At 37.7% G+C, this 20127-nt stretch overlaps 1 protein-coding gene across 2 annotated transcripts; it reads left to right on the plus strand.

Moving 5' to 3' along the window:
• The first annotated feature begins 418 nt into the window (after positions 1-418).
• On the plus strand, positions 419-16894 carry Cka (Connector of kinase to AP-1). 2 transcript variants are annotated; one of them, XM_028178192.2, is made up of 9 exons: positions 419-1024; positions 7604-7852; positions 8230-8398; positions 8701-8880; positions 9750-9851; positions 12825-13045; positions 13149-13439; positions 15046-15330; positions 15749-16894. In XM_028178192.2, the coding sequence occupies exons 1-9, from the start codon at positions 806-808 to the stop codon at positions 16121-16123; spliced, it is 2091 nt and encodes a 696-aa protein (XP_028033993.2). In that variant the 5' UTR covers positions 419-805; the 3' UTR covers positions 16124-16894. The 2 variants fall into 2 exon arrangements, with proteins under 2 accessions (XP_028033993.2, XP_089587708.1); XM_089731582.1 differs by having other exon boundaries at positions 8701-8871.
• The last annotated feature ends 3233 nt before the right edge of the window (positions 16895-20127 follow it).

Here is a 20127-nt window from a genome sequence, read left to right on the forward strand (position 1 = left end):
CATGGCACTCCGACGGCTATCCTGCAAAATCGGGATTGAATAACCTGAAGGGGTTTCAAGTTAGTGCGGGCCGCGTGAGCAAACACTACGCTTGCATACGTCATGAATGAGCTCACGGTGTTCAACTTAGTAGGATTTTTTGACTTGATGGACCAGATAGCAATCGCGATCAACTGAGAAGATCTGGCGACCCCAGAAACCCATTCTACTTTTGGATGGTGTCAAACTAAATCGCCAATATCTTAAGCCGTAGTTGTGTTTTTTTGTGACTGGAAATAGTATAAAATTGCACCCTTCCGAGTCGGTACTGCTATCATTTATGCTACAAAGCAACAGCAATAATATTACGCGATTTAGTTTAAACGTACAACTTTAAATCAACGTAGACAGCATAGAGATGTTTTTTCAGATTATGGTTCTGATGACTACTTGACAGCAGTTAATCTCGTCATTTTAACCATGTAAGATCTATAAAATCTATAATTTACATCGATAACATTAATTCAGTTGAGTTTAGTACTTAATCCCTGTAGGTTTTTTATGTTAGAAAATCTAAACGTTTGAATAGGGCAACATTTTAAAAGCAATGTAGCGAACGGACGTCGATGAGACTTTTCTTTCCGTCATGCAATAATTTTTGTCATTCATGAAATCGTCGATAAAAATTATTTTAGATGGTGGCACATCTGTGGACGTTGTTTGAAAAATAGTATTTAATAATGTGTTAGTATTTCATTTTAAATAGATCTTGGTCATAGTTATAATAGGTGTGTGACAAGTTTAGTTCGGTAATGGTGGCCATGTCATGAAAATCCCTACAGCCATGGATGATAACTCCGTATCTCATCACAACGGAGGGCAAGTGGGATCTCAAATTGGAGTCAGTGTAAATAATAAACAAAATGAAGAACCCAGTCAAAGTGTTCAGTATTCAATACCGGGCATTTTGCATTTTATCCAACACGAATGGGCGAGATTCGAACTGGAGAGATCACAATGGGAGGTGGACAAAGCAGAATTTGAGGTATTATTATTTATATTTTTTATTTGATAACATCTTTGTCGATTACAGTGGTTTGCTATGAATATTATACCATATTCAATAATGTGCTTTGGAAGTAGACAATTGAAGGACTTTATCCTACTAAAATTAGTATATAACATTTTTATGTTTAAGCTATTTAGAGAATTACAATATTTTTAACTACTAAATATAGTACTACTAAGTATATGCTTAGAAGTGTTAAGAAATAAAACATTTATCAGTTAAAAAGCAACACCTATTTGACTACTTTTATTACAATGTTAGTTAACATCCTGTAATAAAAAATAAATTGAGAAATTATAATTTATAAGTCTAAAACCAACAAAGAAACATATTCAAATTATCTCTTTCATAATAAATTGAATCACATGTATAGTGAGAATATTGTCAATGTTAGTTAAAGAGTAAATAATTTTTTTTTGAAAGCTAGAAAATTTATATTTGTTTTACCTAAAAATTAACATTCACATATTTGAAAGGAAAACATTCTGTGCTACATTGTTTAAATGGTATATATATTATGGCTAATTCAAAAAGTTTTTACCCAACATCTTTGTATAATATTACTTTTGAGGGGTAGTGCATTGCGCCAATATGATTACCGTTATGAGGTTAGGGAAATTTTAGTTTATTCCCCTACACCGTTTTGCTTATTTTTGCTGGTTCAGTTTGAGCGGGTTGTTTTAAAGTGAATGATATTGCATGTGCAGTAAAAAGTAATCATCAATTTTGTTGTTTTTATAAATAAAGATGGGAATTAATGGTAATGTTAAATAGGCAGTGGTTTGTCATACAATAAAGATGCAAAACAATTAAATACTTTAAAAGTAAACTACATAATTGTAACCAATAACATGTTTTTAATAAATTCATTTGAACAAGTTCTTAAGCAAGGCTATTATTAGATAAAACTATGTTTATCACTCAAGTGACTAAAACTGAGTCAAACCCAGAAGCCTCAAATCTTCAAAATATCAATCTTAGAAACCTCTGTAATCTTGGAAGCTTGCAGGGATACTTGTTGGTACTGTTGCATTAAACAGGTCCATATTAATCCAACAGTAATCAATCGTTTAGAAGCAGTAAGGACCAATGGTGATTTTGTTGCGCGGCCATAAAAAGCTAGTTAGTCCTCCGTCCCTCTCGGATTCTGTGAGATAGCTATGTTGTAGAAATGGTCTATGGCCTATCTAGAAGTTTTTACAAAGTATTGATAAGTATTTGCCTCTCACTTTCCAAGTTTTACCCAACTAGAATTGAGGTATTTTTCTTTTTGAGGAAGAACTGAGTTACAATTGAAAACTTCAATTCATAAAATAGTATATTTTAGCTGTTATGATATTTTCTCTCTATGATTACAGATTGATTAATAAGTGTATAAAAGGTATTCCACAAGCTTTTGTTTCTATTCTATTTTAATTCATATTTTATTGCTTACATGAGTAAATGAGTCTATACTATACTTGGTATAAATTGGTTACTATAGCCCATAAACATCAATGTAATTTGTACCACTTTAAGTCATGAATCAAAGCTGCCATTTATTGTATGACAAATATCTCACCCTTCAAACTGGAATGCATGACCACTTCACTGCAAAAATAGGTATAGTGACCTGTTCTACCACCGGTAGTTGCCGATTAGCGATTCCAGTGAACTCTTCTAATACTATGAGAATGCTGGTGCCCTATCTCAGGTGAATCCTCAATCGCCTTTAACGACATCCATGAGAAGATATGGGCAAAGCTATTTTAAGCTGACACCACAGTCAATTCTTGCAAAGTGCTCACTAAGCAGGCAAGTCTGCAAGTGTGCAGTTAACATTTATTTGCAATATGGAAAAAGAGAATAGGAAAGTGGGTACTAGTGCAGGTATATGATAGCCATGCAATAACCTTCAAACCTATTAAAGCTGTGGCAAAGGAGAATGGAATTAAGAAAATTTACTGGTGGGTTGAAAGTTACGGATTATTGCCGAGAGAGAGATGGGTGCTAAGCCCCAGCGTTAAGCTGAGTGTGAAATGTTCTCAGTCACAATTTACCAAGCGAGGTACGCGTGAATCAGTTCCAGAAACACCAGACCACGATGCTTAGTACCCTGGGTTTGCAGCCCCAGTGTCCTTATCGCAGGGTTCCAGGCGTGGCTCGCCTCGCTATTCGAAGTCTGCACCGAGCACCTTATTTTGGGTCTCAGAGCCATGTTCTAACCAATATAAATGATACTTCGAAGAAGACGATGCGATATCCTCGAATTGCGCTGACAGAGAACACATCAACTTTGGTTGTCGCGAAAATGCAACTATTTGGCAATTCAATTCAGGGCGTAGAGCCAAACGGGAAATCTAACGTCATCAAGCGCATCACTGTTATCCACCCAAATCAAGGGAGCCATAAGCTCGCTTATTTACTTAAAGAAGACAAAAAAAATATCAGCTTTTCTGTTTCTATTGAAAGTACATGAGCTTTACGGCTCACCTGGTCAATGGTCACTATCGCTAATGAATATCAGCAATGTCAGGAAGCATAGATTAACTCTTGTCAATCGCTAAGGACTTTTTGAAACTACTTTTGTAGGAAGTCATATAACTGCTGAAACATCTAGGAGAAGGATCCCTGAAAACGTACTATCAAAGAGTTTAATGCTTCTAGAAATATGGATAGTAATCATGAATAGTGCTACGACGGGTGGTGTGTAGTATTAAGGGGAACCAACTGGATTAATGAAACGTGTGCGTGTATACGTTGTCGCAATATTTAAAAAAATACTAGTAATTTTGAAACGACTTGTCTGAGCAGTCTGAGGTCTTCCGTTATAATGAACCAATAATGAGCAAGATCGTTGGAATGTGGGTTTTTTCTTTGAGAGTTGTGTCATCACCGTTCGAAACTTTTTTGATACACTGAATAAGGGAAGCTATAAGAAAAGCTATTGAAGTCGTCTCGTGGCCTAAAGGATAAGACGTCCGGTGTATTCGTTTCTAGGCACCGATGCAACGGTATTCGAATCCCGCAGACAGGTAGCAATTTTTCTAATGAAATACGTACTTAACAAATGTTCGCGATTGACTTCCACGGTGAAGGAATAACATCGTGTAATAAAAATCAAGCCCGCACAACTATAATTTGCGTAATTACTGGTGGTAGGACGTCTTGTGAGTCCGCGCGGGTAGGTACCACCATCCTGCCTATTTCTGCCGTGAAGCAGTAATACGTTTCCGTTTGAAGGGTGGGGTAGCCGTTGTAACTATACTTGAGACCTTAGAACTTATATCTGAAGGTGGGTGGCGCATTTACGTCGGAGATGTCTATGGGCTCCAGTAACCACTTAATACCAGATGGGTTGTGAGTTCGTCCACCCATCTAGGCAATAATAAAAAAATGAAAATTACTTTGCCTCTTCATTTTGGTTCCTATCTTTTTTAAATAATTTCTGATGTTTTAAAGGAGTAGGTAAAGGAACCGAATCTTTGTGATAGCATTACGTAAAGTCCATTGAGATTTATAATTTCCGCGTAGTATGAGTCGAATGAGCTTGTACACCGAGCAATCGATGTATATATGTAACTAGCGACCCGCCCTCGCTTCGATTCAGAAACCGTAATTTATTATTGATTTCTCCACTATTTAATGGATGTTATTATACACAAAAACCTTCCTCTTCAATCACTCTATCTATTAAAAAAAACCGCATCAAAATCCGTTGCGTAGTTTTAAATATTTAAGAATACATAGGGACAGATATAGGGACAGAGAAAGCGACTTTGTTTTATACTATGTAGTGATAAAAGGTCCTCTGTTTGTGACAAAAAAAGATCTGGCCGTCCACGTAATATTCTTTTTATAAAGGCGACCAAGCGACCAAGCAGTAAAGGAATTAATGTAAAGAAATCCTCTTCGAAAACAACAAAAAAACATCTAGGGAAACTTTCTTACACAACTGGACATTCGACATTTTATATTTTTCCCTTCCTATTCGCCGGTAGCTTAGGGGGCTATTCCAGCTACGTCCGAACGGGTAGGTGAGCTTACTTACTCAGGGCTTATTCGGAGAGAATTTGCTAACTAGCCCTAGCAAGAGCACTACTTCGCAGAATCTAGCCACTGCGCGCGAATCGCGACCTACTGAATCCGGCGAGAAACTCTGTTGGCTCAACATTGTATGTAACTGGCTGTTCATTTGGACCCCAAATAACGGCAATCGTAGTGAATTTGCGGTCAGTTGAGTGTTAAATATCACCAAATTGTCGAATTTACAATGTTATATTTTTTCTGTGATGTAGTTTGGATTTAAAGCATTGAAATTTGCACCTCCATAATTTGCAAGGAAACTCGGGTTACGTTTAGCCCATATTGATGGTTCTTCTTTGGCCTGAACGACCCTGGAGCAAATAGCACACTATCTATCGCTTCCATGCCCGTACCTTTTGTTATATAAGTAATTATTTAAAGAATTTCCTTCCAAAATTGATTATTAAAATATAATAAAACTACTGATATATTTCATTTTTAGACACCCAGAAAAAAAAACAAGTTGGCAATAATTTAATAAATTTTGCTTATTTTAATGACATTAATTTGGCTTAGGTTAATTTTGAAATAATGTTTAAATTGCTTTAGTTTCCGAGGAAGAAACAGTAATATGAGTCCCTACGATCAGTAAATGCCTCTTGGCGATCGTGTACGCTGGTATAATATTCAGATAACTCTGCTGCTCATTCTAAGGTTCTATTCTACGCGCACACCATACAGCCACGTATATTCCAATTCGCACAGAAGTTAATCCGTGTTCTAGTCTTAGTGTAAGTATGTCCCTTCATTTTGAACAAAATAGAGTATCTTGAAAAATGACTAATTTAACCACAATCGATGGTTACCCTGATATTGTTTTATTTACGACATAATATTCACGACCTTTTTAACTGGAGTATGTTTAATAAAGATGGACAGACTTACCCATGGCCTACCGGCCCACAATCTGCCTTCTGTTAAGTCATGTCTGTTAATCTCCCCAATCGGTACGAACGATTGCTTCGTTAGGAAGAGACATGCGGTATCGACCTGCGTGTATAAATAACATCAGTACATATATTTATAAAACTTGCGGGTTCCTTTTATTGTAAAACGTTGTTTATTAATTGCGGTTACACTATAAAATAACATTAGAAAATTTGGGGTTTACTCAAAGTTTGAATCACGTCATAACCAAAAAGTACACCCGGACTACAAATATTGGCATACTTCATTGTCATTTGGTCTATTAGGTATGAAACATTGATTTGATTTATTGGGCTAGGAATATTCCGAGGGTTACGTAGTTATCTGACAATCCATACGATGACACAGGAATTTTACTTTGAGACTATTCTTACTGTATACTTGAAAATCAGACAGAAATTGCTTTGCAAGGGCAAAACAGCAATTTTTTCAGACTTAAATATGAGATTTCGTCTACCACTGAGTTGTGATAAAAAAAACTTAGAGGTATCATATTTACTTTGTACAGTAGTGGTAGGACTGTCGTGGAATTTAGTAAGACTCATGCCCAAGCGTTCTGCCTTGCTGGGCCGGACCGTGAGTTAGTTTGCGGACCGCAGATTTCCATCAACTTATAGCTCTTTATCATAATAGCAATGCCCAAAGCAAGAACCTTTGTCTTCATAAGCTCCTTCACCGGTACTGCCCTGATGCACGGGGAGGGTCGGCTCTAAAATAGAAAGCGGAGTCATCACTGTTTGATCATGTCCAAATACAAAACCTGGCGACCAAGTCTTCACGTACCCTATATACCGACGCATATTTTTTCTAGATTAGTGACCATACACATAATACGGTTTCGTGATTTCGGCAGATCTCTTTGAGTTTTCTGATCTACGTGCGTACCTACCTACCTACGATCCACTACGTGGTACGGGCTGTCATACCTTGATCGGTTGGTTCAATTTAAGCACACACAGGGAATACTTTTTTTTTGTATTTTTGCTATTAATTATTTTCAGCTAACGAACTATGGTTAGATTACATAGTGGATTAAATTGTCATTATAATGAGATTAAATTGATACAAATGCAGTTATTTACATTTATTACAACCTACTCACAAATTTTGCAAACGCCACCTAGATAGATAAATTTACAAAATTCAGTATCAATCGACTTCTTAGACTGTTTTCGTAAATCGTTGCGATTAAAGGTGTAGGTAAGCATAGTATAGATATAATCTTAAGTAGGTGGATACAAAGCTTAAGTTAAGTTAGCCTTCATTCCAATAATCAGTTAGTTGGTGAATGAAGTTCATGAATGATTTTTCCGTTACAAAATTTGTACGATATGTTCTCATGAATTTTTAAAATACTTCTCTAAATTTTCGGCGTAAAATGCAGAATATTGAGAAAATCTTCGGGAAATTCTTCAGTGCACTCACTGTACCTGTGTATTTATCTTTTTTTGTACTAGATTTGAAGGAACTAACCTTACTCTAAGACGTAAAAACTATAAAAAATATCTTCATTGTAAAAAAGGCTTTTATTTACATTTAATCATGATTTTTTTTAATGGATAGGCACGGATCGCCTTTCTCCAAGGTGAGAGGAAGGGTCAAGAAAATTTAAAAAATGATCTCGTGAGGCGGATTAAAATGCTTGAATATGCATTAAAGCAAGAAAGAGCAAAATTCCACAAGCTCAAGTATGGAGTGGAGTTGCAACAAGGAGACGTAAGGCCCCCGCCGGAAGAGTCAGCGACAGAGCCCGAACCAGTGGAACGCACGCAATGGAAGCAGGGAAGACAATTTATAAAACAGTACTTGCAGGTTTGTACAATTGAATATGCAATTTCGAAAAGGGCACATGTCGCATATTTTGTCAAATACGTTTTTTCATATACATGTAGTTTTGAGGCTTACCTACACCCTTTTTATAATAATTCCAATAATTTTCAGTTGCTAATTAACACTAAAAGATATCTCAAAAGTTAATATTTTAAATTTTACACTGCTTTAGAAAATAATCAGTTTTTTTCATTTCCAGAATATTTTACATTTTCAGAGTTGTACCCTTTTCAAAATTGCTTATTCAATTATTCTGTTAATTATTCAATAAAACGCTTCTTATAACATGTTCATAAATTTGTAAAACGTTTATTGTCAACAAATTTGAACAATAAATTAAAAAGAATATTGTTTGACAGGAAATAGGCTACACGGATACAATTCTGGATGTGCGCTCGAATAGGGTACGCGCTCTCCTCGGTTTGAAGAACGATGATTCAGATAACTCGAACTACAGAAACTATGAAAAACAACAGCACGACAGATGCGATTACTCTGCGAACCATATGGTTCGCAAATATGACTACGGTAAGTTTTTGTTCATTTATTTTGCATTGTGACAATGTTGAAAATACATAAATCAAATTGAAATATTTGTTTAAGTTTTAAATCACTCTGAATTCGGTATCGCATATGATTCGAAATTATGACTAGAGTGACTACTACCATTTAGGTGATCCTGCGTATTTCTGCCACAAAGCAATCATTTCATCCGTGCAGTTGTTGGAAGGGTGGGAAAGTTGTTGAAAGTTGTCTACGATGAAATTAAGATTGACATCATGTATCAATATTGTTGTCAGCATTAATTTAACATTTGTATAATTACACAGGTAAAGAGCCACGCAAAACGAGCGGTTCGTCTGGAGGCGGTTACAATGATGAAGGGATGTCCGTACAGGAGACAGCTGCAGTATTCGCTAACTTCGAGTTCTTGACCAATCAAGAAATGGATATGGACGAAATTGACGATCTCGATGCCAAACAGACTCTTCACGCTTCTGGTAAACAGGGTAATAGCATTTTCTCATGGTCAGTCATTCTCGACACAAGTATGAGACAATTCAGGAATTTTCAATCTGGGTTCAGTTTATCAGCAATATAGGAAAGGCTATAAACAAGAAATTTGTTAACGCATCAGATTGAGGAGGAGTGGGACGAGGAGCAGAAATCACTATCAAATCTAAAATAAACAGTAGCCACTCACTTACCTTTTCATTGCACCGGATAGGTAGACAAGGTCACAGCCTAGCTTGCGATCATTGGTTGACAGAGTTGGTAGATATCACAAATGTGAATGCTGCCACCCATAGACATGCAGTAATACTACCTATGCTGATACATTTTCTTATCAGACTGAGAGCAGGGTAATTTTATTCAAATGTATGTCTATTTCTTTGGCATGCTTAACCCTTTGATCATCATAAGATGTTTCTTTTGATTTATCCTAGCTGTGTGAGAGTAATTACGTGCCTGCGAGCGCCCACTGAGTTTCTCGCCGGATCTTCTCAGTGGGTCGCGTTTCCGATCCGGTGGTAGATTCTGCGAAGCACTGCTCTTGCTAGGGTCAGTGTTAGCAACACTCCAGTTTGAGCCCCGTGAGCTCACCTACAAACGTTAGAGCGAAGCTGAAATAGCCTCTCAAGGCTATCAGCATAGCTAGGAGAAAAAAAAAACGTGCCTGCGAAAAAAAAGAGAATTAATGTGCTATTTAAACTTCCTCAAGGGCAATAATACCTTTACCGGCATTCAAGTTGTGTTTAAAATTATAGTCTACTTATTATTATTTTTCGATTTTCAGTTATTATTTATGCCTTTTTTACTTAATTGTTTTTTTTTTATCTAATAATTTATTTCTAATATAATAATTATTGTATTCTAGGTGAAGAGGTCGATCATGAAGCAGAAGAAGTTTTGAATGAGCTTAATATGCTTACTATAAATGAAGTTGTGAGTGCTGGCCAGGGAGATGAGTATCAAGGTGGTAAGTAATGTAAAAAGTTTTAAGTTATTTTATTTTGTTGCTTTTTAACTAACATGGATGGGAAGCTCACTACAGACCTGAACACATTATGGTTTTGTGACAAAAATAGGTATGATAGTGGCACTAACCTATGTGGGGTCCAATATATCCTAAAACTCAAAAAACAGTTAGCAGGAGGAGTAGACGTAGTTAGAGATACCATAAATAATTTGAGCACACTTCAACTATGGATTGGTGATGTAGAAGGTATGATAATACCATGCCATAGGCAATTCACATGTAAGTTATGGTTTGATACCACAATGCCTTTTATTAGTCTAATGTGACAACTTATATAATTTGAGCATAACTAGGGATTTTGGATAAGGATTATAGAGGTAGGCAGCGGCTTGGCTCTGCCCCTGGCATTGCTGAGGTCCATGGGTGACGGTAACCACTCGCCATCAGGTGGGCCGTATGCTCGTCTGCCTACAAGGGCAATAAAAAAAAAAGGTATTATTAGTATAATAACCGGCAAACTTCTTGAGCATTTGTTGACGTAGTGGGGGTAAGTTTGCGCATGGTACACTCACGTGCAAAAACATTACTTACTCTGCGTCATAATGCTATTAAATTATTAAAATCAACATATGTATTTATTTTTATATTTATTAGAACATCAACAAAACATATAGTTTAATAATTGTAATAATTTAATCTTGGGGTAAAATAGATATTCCTTCTATTAATTCAAAACTAGAGCTGTTGCCAGGTCTTGGTTCAGTTAAAGCGAAGCTGGTATTTGTAATTTTTTTTTCGTTATCATAATCTTGACCATCATCATCATCACTGTCTTCATCACCAGAGTCGCTATCATCGTGATGAGTCGACATAGGGCTCATCGGCGTAGTTTACAACTCGGTCGATTCGGTCTTCTTTTTTGTCTATAATTAATTATTTTTTGAAGATATTCGATTCGTAGTAATCGAATGTTACTTTTTTCATTTACCAGCTTCCGATTATTTTCTGTTCTTTTTTTCCATCTGAAGCCTAGCTCTTTCATAATTCGTCCTAAGCTTCATTCCGAGCCATTAAAATTTATATCTTCTTTAAATTTTTCGAAGCCTTTCTACGGTACGGAGTTTTGCTGCTTGTTATGTAGTTATTATGATTACATCTTTTTATTACAGATTGAACGAAACTATCCATTCCGGTAACTTTCTTCTTCCCTGATCTTTTCTTACCCGGAGTCCGAAACACGCCGACAAGCCAGAGCCTTTAGCTTCGTTAATAATGCACCTAACAGTACTCACTGATGTTTTTGTTGCTTCCGAAGTCTGTTTTAATTTTTCCATATCATTCTTCCCCTGTTTTATAATGAAGCAATATACGTCGTACACAAATTTTCTACCCTTTCTTTTAAGTACTACACCAGTTTTTCACGGCATAGTGTATGTTTTATAAAAAATCAACAAACACTCAACAAATAGCAATGGCAACAAAGTCCACAAGCAATTATAACAAATAACTTAACGATTAATAACGATAGACTTTCCACTGTACGCAAGTGTACTTTTGGGAGCAAGCGGAATGAGGGCGCGGTGCGGGACGCAAGGTTCGACTGATCTACCAATAACGCGCTCGATACGATTTCCCCTGCCGTCGCGCCTCACCCTCACCACCAAAGTGATCTAAAATTCGGTTCTGCGCAGTCAAGGTCATTTGCTCAAGAAGTTTGCCGATTACTATACCTGTTTTTTAAATCAATGATTTTAGATTCATTCTATGAACTAATTGGTCTGTTTGTTATTCACTATAAGATGGAACCATCAGAATAGGATTTTTTCACTTCTTAATTATTTTGGATATCTGAGGATGGATTACCAATTGAAAAACTATTCTCAATATTTCTCATGATAAAATTTTGTACACACATGAAGAAAATGTTTCAATAAACCAAAGAATATGTGTAAAATGTTGCAATATGCTCTGTTCATAAACTTTTACAAAGTAAACATGAAATAAAATTCAAGGTGATAATTTACAAAATACTGTAAATGAGTCGTCTATTATCAAAGGTGGCAATCTGTGCATTTGGACAAAAAAATGTTATTGATATGTCAATACAGATTGATTTGAATATAATCGTCTCTTTCAAAGAATATGGTTCAAAACCTGCATTAAATAAAGGTTAATACTTAACCTGTTATTTATCTAAGATGTCGTTCAGAAGAGTTTTGTGACTGCCAATGGAATACAAAGTCAATAATTCGTTTTTCTGCTTTACCAATAATTGTCCAAAAGTCACATTGCCGGCTTTGATAATAGTCGACTCAAATATGTATTTAAGGCATATTATAGTCTGTAAATATAACAAAATAGAATATGGATCTTACTAAGAAGAAACGGAAGTTATTGCATTCCACAAAATGTCAGAATATAGATGTATTTTTTTAACCCAATACAGTATTGGATAAAATTACGATTAGATAGATGTTAAACTAGATAGATATATCGAAGTCGATTAGAAGTCGTCGTGGCCTAAAGGATAAGACGTCCGGTGCATTCGTGTTGAGCGATGCACCGGTGTACGAATCTCAGGCGGGTACCAATTTTTTTAATGAAAAACGTACTCAACAAATGTTCACGATTAACTTCCACGGTAAAGGAATAAAATCATGTAATAAAGATCAAACTCGCAAAAATTATAATTTGCGTAATTACTGGTGGTAGGACCTCTTGTGAGTCCGCGCGGGTAGGTACCACCACCCTGTCTATTTCTGCCGTGAAGCAGTAATGCGTTTCGGTTCGAAGGGTGGGGCAGCCGTTGTAACTATACTTGAGATCTTAGAACTTATATCTCAAAGTGGGTGGCGCATTTACCTTGTAAATGTCTATGGGCTCCAGTAACCAGTTAACATCAGGTGGGCTGTGAGCTAATCCACCCATCAAAGCTATAAAAAAAATTGTTTAATATAATTTGGAATGATATAGGAGTAACGAGCGGCGGCAGTGCGAGTGCGAGTGCGGCGTCGAGCAGCGTCGGCAGCGGGAGCGGCGCCGGGGAGGCTGACGAGGAGACGCTCGGACTCGGAGAGCTTGCCCAGCTCACCGTCAGCAACGAGCCCGAAGCTTATGATGTTGCCGGCGCTAATAAAGAATCTTTCCGCAAGACGTGGAACGCCAAATACACGCTCCGCTCGCACTTTGATGGGGTACACCTCTGACTTTAATATGCCGTATTTTCATTTTTAACAGACCCAACCTTTTTGTTTCGTTATTCCACTTGTGCTGTCGCTGACAAAATTTTCTTTTCAGGTCCGCGCTATCGCATTCCATCCGACAGAAGCGGCGCTGGTGACAGCATCCGAGGATCACACGTTGAAGTTATGGAACTTGCAACGTACCGTACCTGCGAAGAGATCGGCCGGTCTGGATGTGGAGCCACTGTACACGTTCCGCGCGCACTCAGCGCCCGTGCTCTGTCTCGCCATGGGGGCGCCACGCTCTGAGGAATGCTTCTCCGGAGGGCTCGACGGCACCATTCGAGTCTGGAACCTACCTCCTCCCACCGCTGACCCCTACGATCCGTACGATCCCGCTGTCCAGGTAATCTCGTGCTTTTTACACGCTTTATATTAGCTTCACTTTTTTTTTATTGCCCTTGTAGGCAGACGAGCATACGGCCCACCTGATGGTGAGTGGTTACCGTCGCCCATGGACTTCAGCAATGCCAGGGGCAGAGCTAAGCCGCTGCCTATCGCAAACTTGTATTGTATGTTTGTAACTGACTCCTTTACACGCGATTTTGACCCATTTTAAACGGCCATATTTCATTCAAACTTTGTAGATTTATCGAGGACTGATGACAATTCAATATTTAAAAAAAATAGAAAAAAAAATGTGAAAAAAAAATATTGAAAATATTGAAATTCATCTAAAAAATGAAAAATTAATAGTTTAAAAAAACTAATTGAATTTTATATAAAGCGTGTTTTTTAGTTTTTTTAAATTATTATTTTGTATTTAACTTTTATCATCTAACAGAAGATCAGATTAAACTGTTGTTGTTATGCTTAATTAAGTTGATGGTCTCATTCATAATGTTGAATGTTAGATAAATTCTTCCTTCCTTATTCATAATCAGTTATCGAAGCTTCGAAGCCTATAAGACCTATTGACAATTGGCCACTGGAATGAAACATATAATTTTCTTGGTATTCGTAAAGTAAGGTACATCGGAATTAACTCAATTAACAATCATTATAATTGTTTGAACCATCTGATTGTACAAAATAAAATGGAGCTATGTGAGCACTTCGTAGGTCACATAGCTCTTTGTGTTTCAATCGGGACATAATTAAGAAGTGATCTCGTGATGTTAGCTATCGACACCTTAGCAAACCACCGTGAATAAATAGTATTACCGTATTTGTGATTTTGATCCTTTTCATTTCCGTAATACATTTTGAATTCAAAAAGAAACAGTAGGAAAGGGATTGACATACATTGTTAAAGTAGGGCATAAAATGCAGCTTCGATTATCAAACGACAGCTTTTTAAAAGATCAAAGGAGTCCGTTTTTACACGCTTTTTTTAGCTTCACTTGTATGTATGATTGTAACTGACTCCTTTAGACGCGATTTTGACCCACTTTAAAGGGCCAGATTTCATTCTTTGTAGATTTATCAAGGACTGATAACAATACACTTTGATGAGATTATTCCATTATTCAATTTGCAAAATAAGATGTTTGCCAATTTATATACTTTTTATCTGTAGTTGATAAGGCAGGAATTGATGTTAAAGTACTTAATAGTTTTAAAAATACGCTTTTATATAAAATTTAACTAAAAAATGAAAAATAATTAATAGTTAAAAAAAACTAAAAAACACGCTTTATATAAAATTCAACTAAAAAATAGAAAATAAATTTCAATAAATTTAAATAGAAAATAGTGTAAAAAAAATTTTTTATTTAAAAAAAATCGTGGGTTGCTTTTTAAGATATTATTGAAATAATAATTCTTCTACTCATATCTGTCAGAAAAATATTTATAACTAATAAAACCACGCACCTCACGCTTTTTTTAAATAAAATAATTTTTTTGTACACTATATTCAATTTAAATTTATTAAAATTTATTGTACTTATAATATTACAGCTTTCTGTGTTTGGGTTATTGATTCTAATGAGCGAGGGGTTTTTGTACAGGGTGCGGTGCTACGCGAACACACGGATGCGGTGTGGTCGCTGGCGAGTGCGTGCGGACGACTGGCGTCTGCATCGGCGGACGGCACGGTGCGGCTGTGGGCGCCGCGAGCCCCGCGCCCCCTGCTGGCGACGCTGCGTCCGGACGACGGCCCGCCCCCCGCCGCCGGGCCCGCCCTGGCGCCCTCGCCTGCGCCCGCTGCTCTCGACTTTGCCGACGCAGCCTCGCGAGCCGCAGTCGCTTACCGCGACGGATCTCTTCTGCTCTACGACCTTGAGACTGGCCAGGTTCGTAAATAATGTTATGACAGCTTCTACGAATACCTACTGTAGTTAAAAGTTATCAATGAAGCAAAAAAAGTATACTACTGTAGGATTGGTAAGAATGGAACGTATGAAAAGAGTGTGAAATGGAGCGATAAGATGTGAGAGAGAAAACGGAAAGAAAGGGAGAAGAGAATGACAGACAGAATGACAGAGGATTGGAAGATGGCGAAGACTATTGAAAAATGAGCAAGACGTAATAAAAGTGTTAATTATTAATTATTATTAGAAGAAAAGATTTTGGAACAGGGAAAGTTTTATTTTATGCGCTGCGATCCCCTATTCTACACTACTTTGATCAAAATGCTAAGAATTTGCAAGGCTTATTTTACTATTATAAAACTGGAACTGTATAATAGTTCTTTATTTGTTAAAATTCCAGGCCGTGTTGCGGTTGGGTTGCGACAGTCCCGCGAACCGCGTTCGTTCTCATCCGACGCTGCCGATGTTGGTGACCGCGCACGAGGACCGACACATCCGGTTCTGGGACGCGGTCTCGGGGCAGTGCTCGCACGCGATGGTGGCCCACTTGGACGCCGTCACGGGACTCGCCCTCGATCCCAACGGACTGTTCCTGCTATCGGGCTCGCACGACTGCTCCGTGCGCCTCTGGAATCTCGACACGAAGACTTGCGTGCAGGAGATCACCGCGCACCGCAAGAAGTTCGACGAAAGCATCCTCGACGTCGCCTTCCACCCGCTGCGGCCGTACATCGCTAGTGCGGGCGCCGACGGTCTCGCCAAAGTATTCGTCTGAATCGCGCGCGTCGCTCTATAAATAGTATACATACGTGTTATTTTGTTTTGAATGCGAACGTTTTGTAAGCGTCGGCCGCCGCCGTGTCTAGTCCCCGGGCCGACCGGAGCAAGCGACGCGTGTGCTGTGCATGACCGCCTACGACTGCGGGACCGGTTCGCGTCGTCGTATCTAGTATTGTAATGTAATGACGCGCGCTAGACGCTCCCTTTGGGCGCGTACTGAACACTCATCTATGTATAGACATTTGAAATCTATTATAATATATTTTTAGACTTTCAGTACGTGAATTTTAGGTTTTATCGCGACTTTTTCACCAGTTTTACGATATGCAGTGAGAATATTGTTCGTTTGTATGCATCGTTAAGCGATCTTATGATAAAAATATTATATAATAATATACAGATGGACACCGATGATATTTCTATTATAAGTTTTTATGTGTCTGTACAGTTAGTATGTTACGCAGTATTTTGTATTCTATTGCAAAGAATGAATTGTCTTTCTTTAGCTTGGATATTTAATTTTAAATCAATTCAATTTCTATGAAAAATTGTTTAAAATGCTCTCATATATAAATGCGAGTGGTGAGCGTTCGAACAAAAAAGAGTAGTGTTACTATATCGAAACTATGTAAGTAATGTTTGTTCGTAATGAGTACTGCGGTTGTAGAGTATAATTGTAAAACATTACGTATTCCTTTATTTTCCTCGAATTCATACTTGTACACATACATCCCAAAATTGATAGTAAAAAGCAACATAACCGAAATCAATGTTGTTTTTTTGTGCATCTTTTAAATCCCATCAATCTACCTCCAACAGAGAAGCTAATCGCAGCAGACAGTTTTTTTTATTAACAGCGTCTATGGACATGATTAATGTGGTCCATAGTATCGCCAGGTTTTGATTTATAAGAATAGGTTTAGACATACAAATGATGCTAAATATCACTGCATTACTTAAACATATAACATCGATGAGAATTTATAACTTAAATATCTTTAATAGAGGGTAGCAGTCTATAATACATTCTGTATAAAGAGTGCCCTAGTAAACAGTGTTATTGGTAGTATTCCCTGGCGCGTATACAGAATTTTGGCATGCCTATTGCATGAAAGAGCTACATAAAATAATGGGCATTTATTACAAAATCTATGATTTCAATTTTAGAAAATACTAGCTGTGCCCGCGACTCCGTCCGCGTGGAATAGTGACTTTGGGCAGGAGTTTTTGGACATATCTTTTGGGTATTTAGAAAAATCTAATTTAAAGTAATGCTTCTCTATACACTACATTAGACGTATACCCATCGGGGATCAAAACATTGCTAGGATTGCTAACACTTGACAGATACAAGGTATTTATTATACGGCTTTAACTGCGTGATGATGATGCGGAGATTCATTTGAGATACAAGGTAGGTCCTACTCCTTTGAGGAGTATCTAAATAAGAAAACAGATCTACATAAAGCTGACCATGTGAAAACTAGTTAACACCCACAACTTTTAGCGCTTGATCTTGGGCTTTATTTATTATCATCACGAAACATAGGCTCAATGGAAACGTAATCGGCACTGAGTCGTGCTTCCCGTTCTTCTAGTGTCTCCAGAGACCGGGTATTTGCTGTCCGAACCCTCTCAGGGCTCAGGCGGGATTCCCTATCAGTGCAAGTCTCAGACTCACGCGATAGTGCATGAGATTCACGATCGATGGACAAACGTGCGTCACGCTGTTCCCTGTTCTCCATAATTAGAGTGGCCATCATGCGACAACGATATGAACTCAATCGAGATTCTCGCTGAGCCGAAGTTTCTGTAACACGAAACCTCACCTGACGTTCCTGAGATGTAGAGAGTCTTGCCTCATAATCTTCAGATTCCTGTGATCGAACTAATCTCATTCTTTTATTAGGTACATCCTATAAGTATTTACAAGCCTATAATTTATCTCACAATACATCCTGTAAGTATTTACAAACCATATTAACCCTAATGTCATGTTCTTATCACAAGCGACTAAATTGTAAGTACTTACTTTAAGATTTTTACACATAAGTTTTTTTGAAGTCGTCATGGCCTAAAGGATAAGACGTCCGGTGCATCATTCGTATCTAGCGATGCAACGGTGTTCGAATCCCGTATGCGGGTACCAATTTTCCTAATGAAATACGTACTTGCCAAACGTTCACAATTGACTTCCACGGTGAATCGTGTACCTAATAAAAATCAAAACCCGCAAAATTGTAATTTGCGTAATGACTGGTGGTAGGATCTCTTTTGAGTCTGCACGGGTAGGTGTACCACCACCCCGCCTATTTCTGCCGTGAAGCAGTAATGCGTTTCGGTTTGAAAGGTGGGATAGCCGTTGTAACTATACTGTGTGCTTAGTGCGAGTTTTGTAACGTTCTCGATAGCGAGCCAGTTTGCTCAAATTTGTATGCAATTGGAACAGCGCCCCTAGCGGCAAACGTACCCGGTGTTGTTTTGTGAGTGCGAGTTCATATTAACGTTGTGATCTCGTAACCGAGTAATTTTACCAAAATTAGTACCACGAATGACATTTGTGCGAGTGCGTGTTACAAATTAGTGGATTTTAACGTTTCGATCGAGTATTTCTTTAGTAGTTCTATTTTTCAAACTAGAGAGGCAATAGTATCATGCCATAGAGCCTAATCTTTTTTTATGAAAAATGATAATATGGAGTGAAATGGATTTGATTAATTTGAAACATTAATCAATTGGCATGGAATGAAATGAAATGAGATCATATAACATGGGATAAAATATAATCTCAGTAAAATTCTGATTATTTACTGAGATTTTTTTCAGTGGACTTTTTCGAAGACTTCGCGAAGCTACGTCCAGCAGTTTTGTTTAATTTTTTTACATTTTTGCACTTTCACAGATACTAAACAGTTAATAAACCAACGTTATTTTTTTATTGCATAGATGAGTAGACGAGCTCTCGGCCCACCTAATCTTAAGTGGTTACCGGAGCCCATAGACATCTACAATGCAAATGCCACCTCCCACCTTGAGATACTAGTTCTAAGGTCTCAGTATAGTTACAACGGTTGTCCCACCCTTCAAACTGAAACGCATTACTGCTTCACGGCAAAAATAGGCAGGGTGGTGATACCTACCCGTGCGGAATCACAAGACTTCCTACCACCAGTAATTACGCAAATTAATTTTGCGGGTTTGATTTTTATTACATGATGCTATTCCTTTACAGTGAAAATCAATCGTAAACATTTGATAAGTACGTATTTCATTAGAAAAATTGATACCCGCCGGCGGGATTAGAACACCGGTGCATCGCAAGATACGAATACACTGGACGCTTTAACCTTTAGGCCAGGACGATCTCAAAATTACACTTATACACGAAGAAATATTAAATACTATAGCAACCCTAACGCTTGCCGCGTCGGCAGCCGCGTTTGATCGCGCGCCGCGACCAATCAGGGACTCTCGTTGTCAGTTCCCGGCGCGATTCAAAGAGTAGCGACCGAGTGGCTTTCCTTTTGGCAAGCCGCGCGTGCGCCTTTACTGGCGCCGACAGTTCACCCGCAACCATAGATTATACCAGGGGGGTGCAACTCCCATACAAAGGAAAATAACATACAACTAGCGTCATCTTACTCCTGTGGCGACGTCATTTTTGTAACTTTTAGGCATTAATGATCTAATAAACTCACTAGATGGCAGATATGAGTTCTGACTCAATAAAAAATGTAGCGTACTTTGAAGCAGTGCTTCCACTTTTAGGGAATTCTCCCTTTTTTAGGGAAAAATAGCTGATATTTTGGATGATAAAGACAATTTAAAAAATACCAGGATTTAGGATATTTCGGGGTAAAAAGCAAAGCCTATACTAGTAACTGTTGTGAATTTTAAAATAAACGATAATTAAAGTAAAACAATGAACATTTTATTTTATGGAGAGAGAATGACATTAAGTCGAGTTGACAAGTAAAATAATAAAACAGAGTTGTGTAT

The sequence above is a fragment of the Bombyx mandarina genome, chromosome 12, assembly GCF_030267445.1.
Source record: "Bombyx mandarina strain Sakado chromosome 12, ASM3026744v2".
Taxonomy (NCBI): domain Eukaryota; kingdom Metazoa; phylum Arthropoda; class Insecta; order Lepidoptera; family Bombycidae; genus Bombyx; species Bombyx mandarina.

Bases quoted from the DNA above. Each gene is read 5' to 3' on its own strand.
- Cka (XM_028178192.2), top strand. From the start codon at position 806: ATGAAAATCCCTACAGCCATGGATGATAACTCCGTATCTCATCACAAC. The intron at 7,853-8,229 runs GTTTGTACAATT...ATTGTTTGACAG, and splicing joins TTATAAAACAGTACTTGCAG to GAAATAGGCTACACGGATAC. The intron at 13,046-13,148 runs GTACACCTCTGA...TTTTCTTTTCAG, and splicing joins TCCGCTCGCACTTTGATGGG to GTCCGCGCTATCGCATTCCA.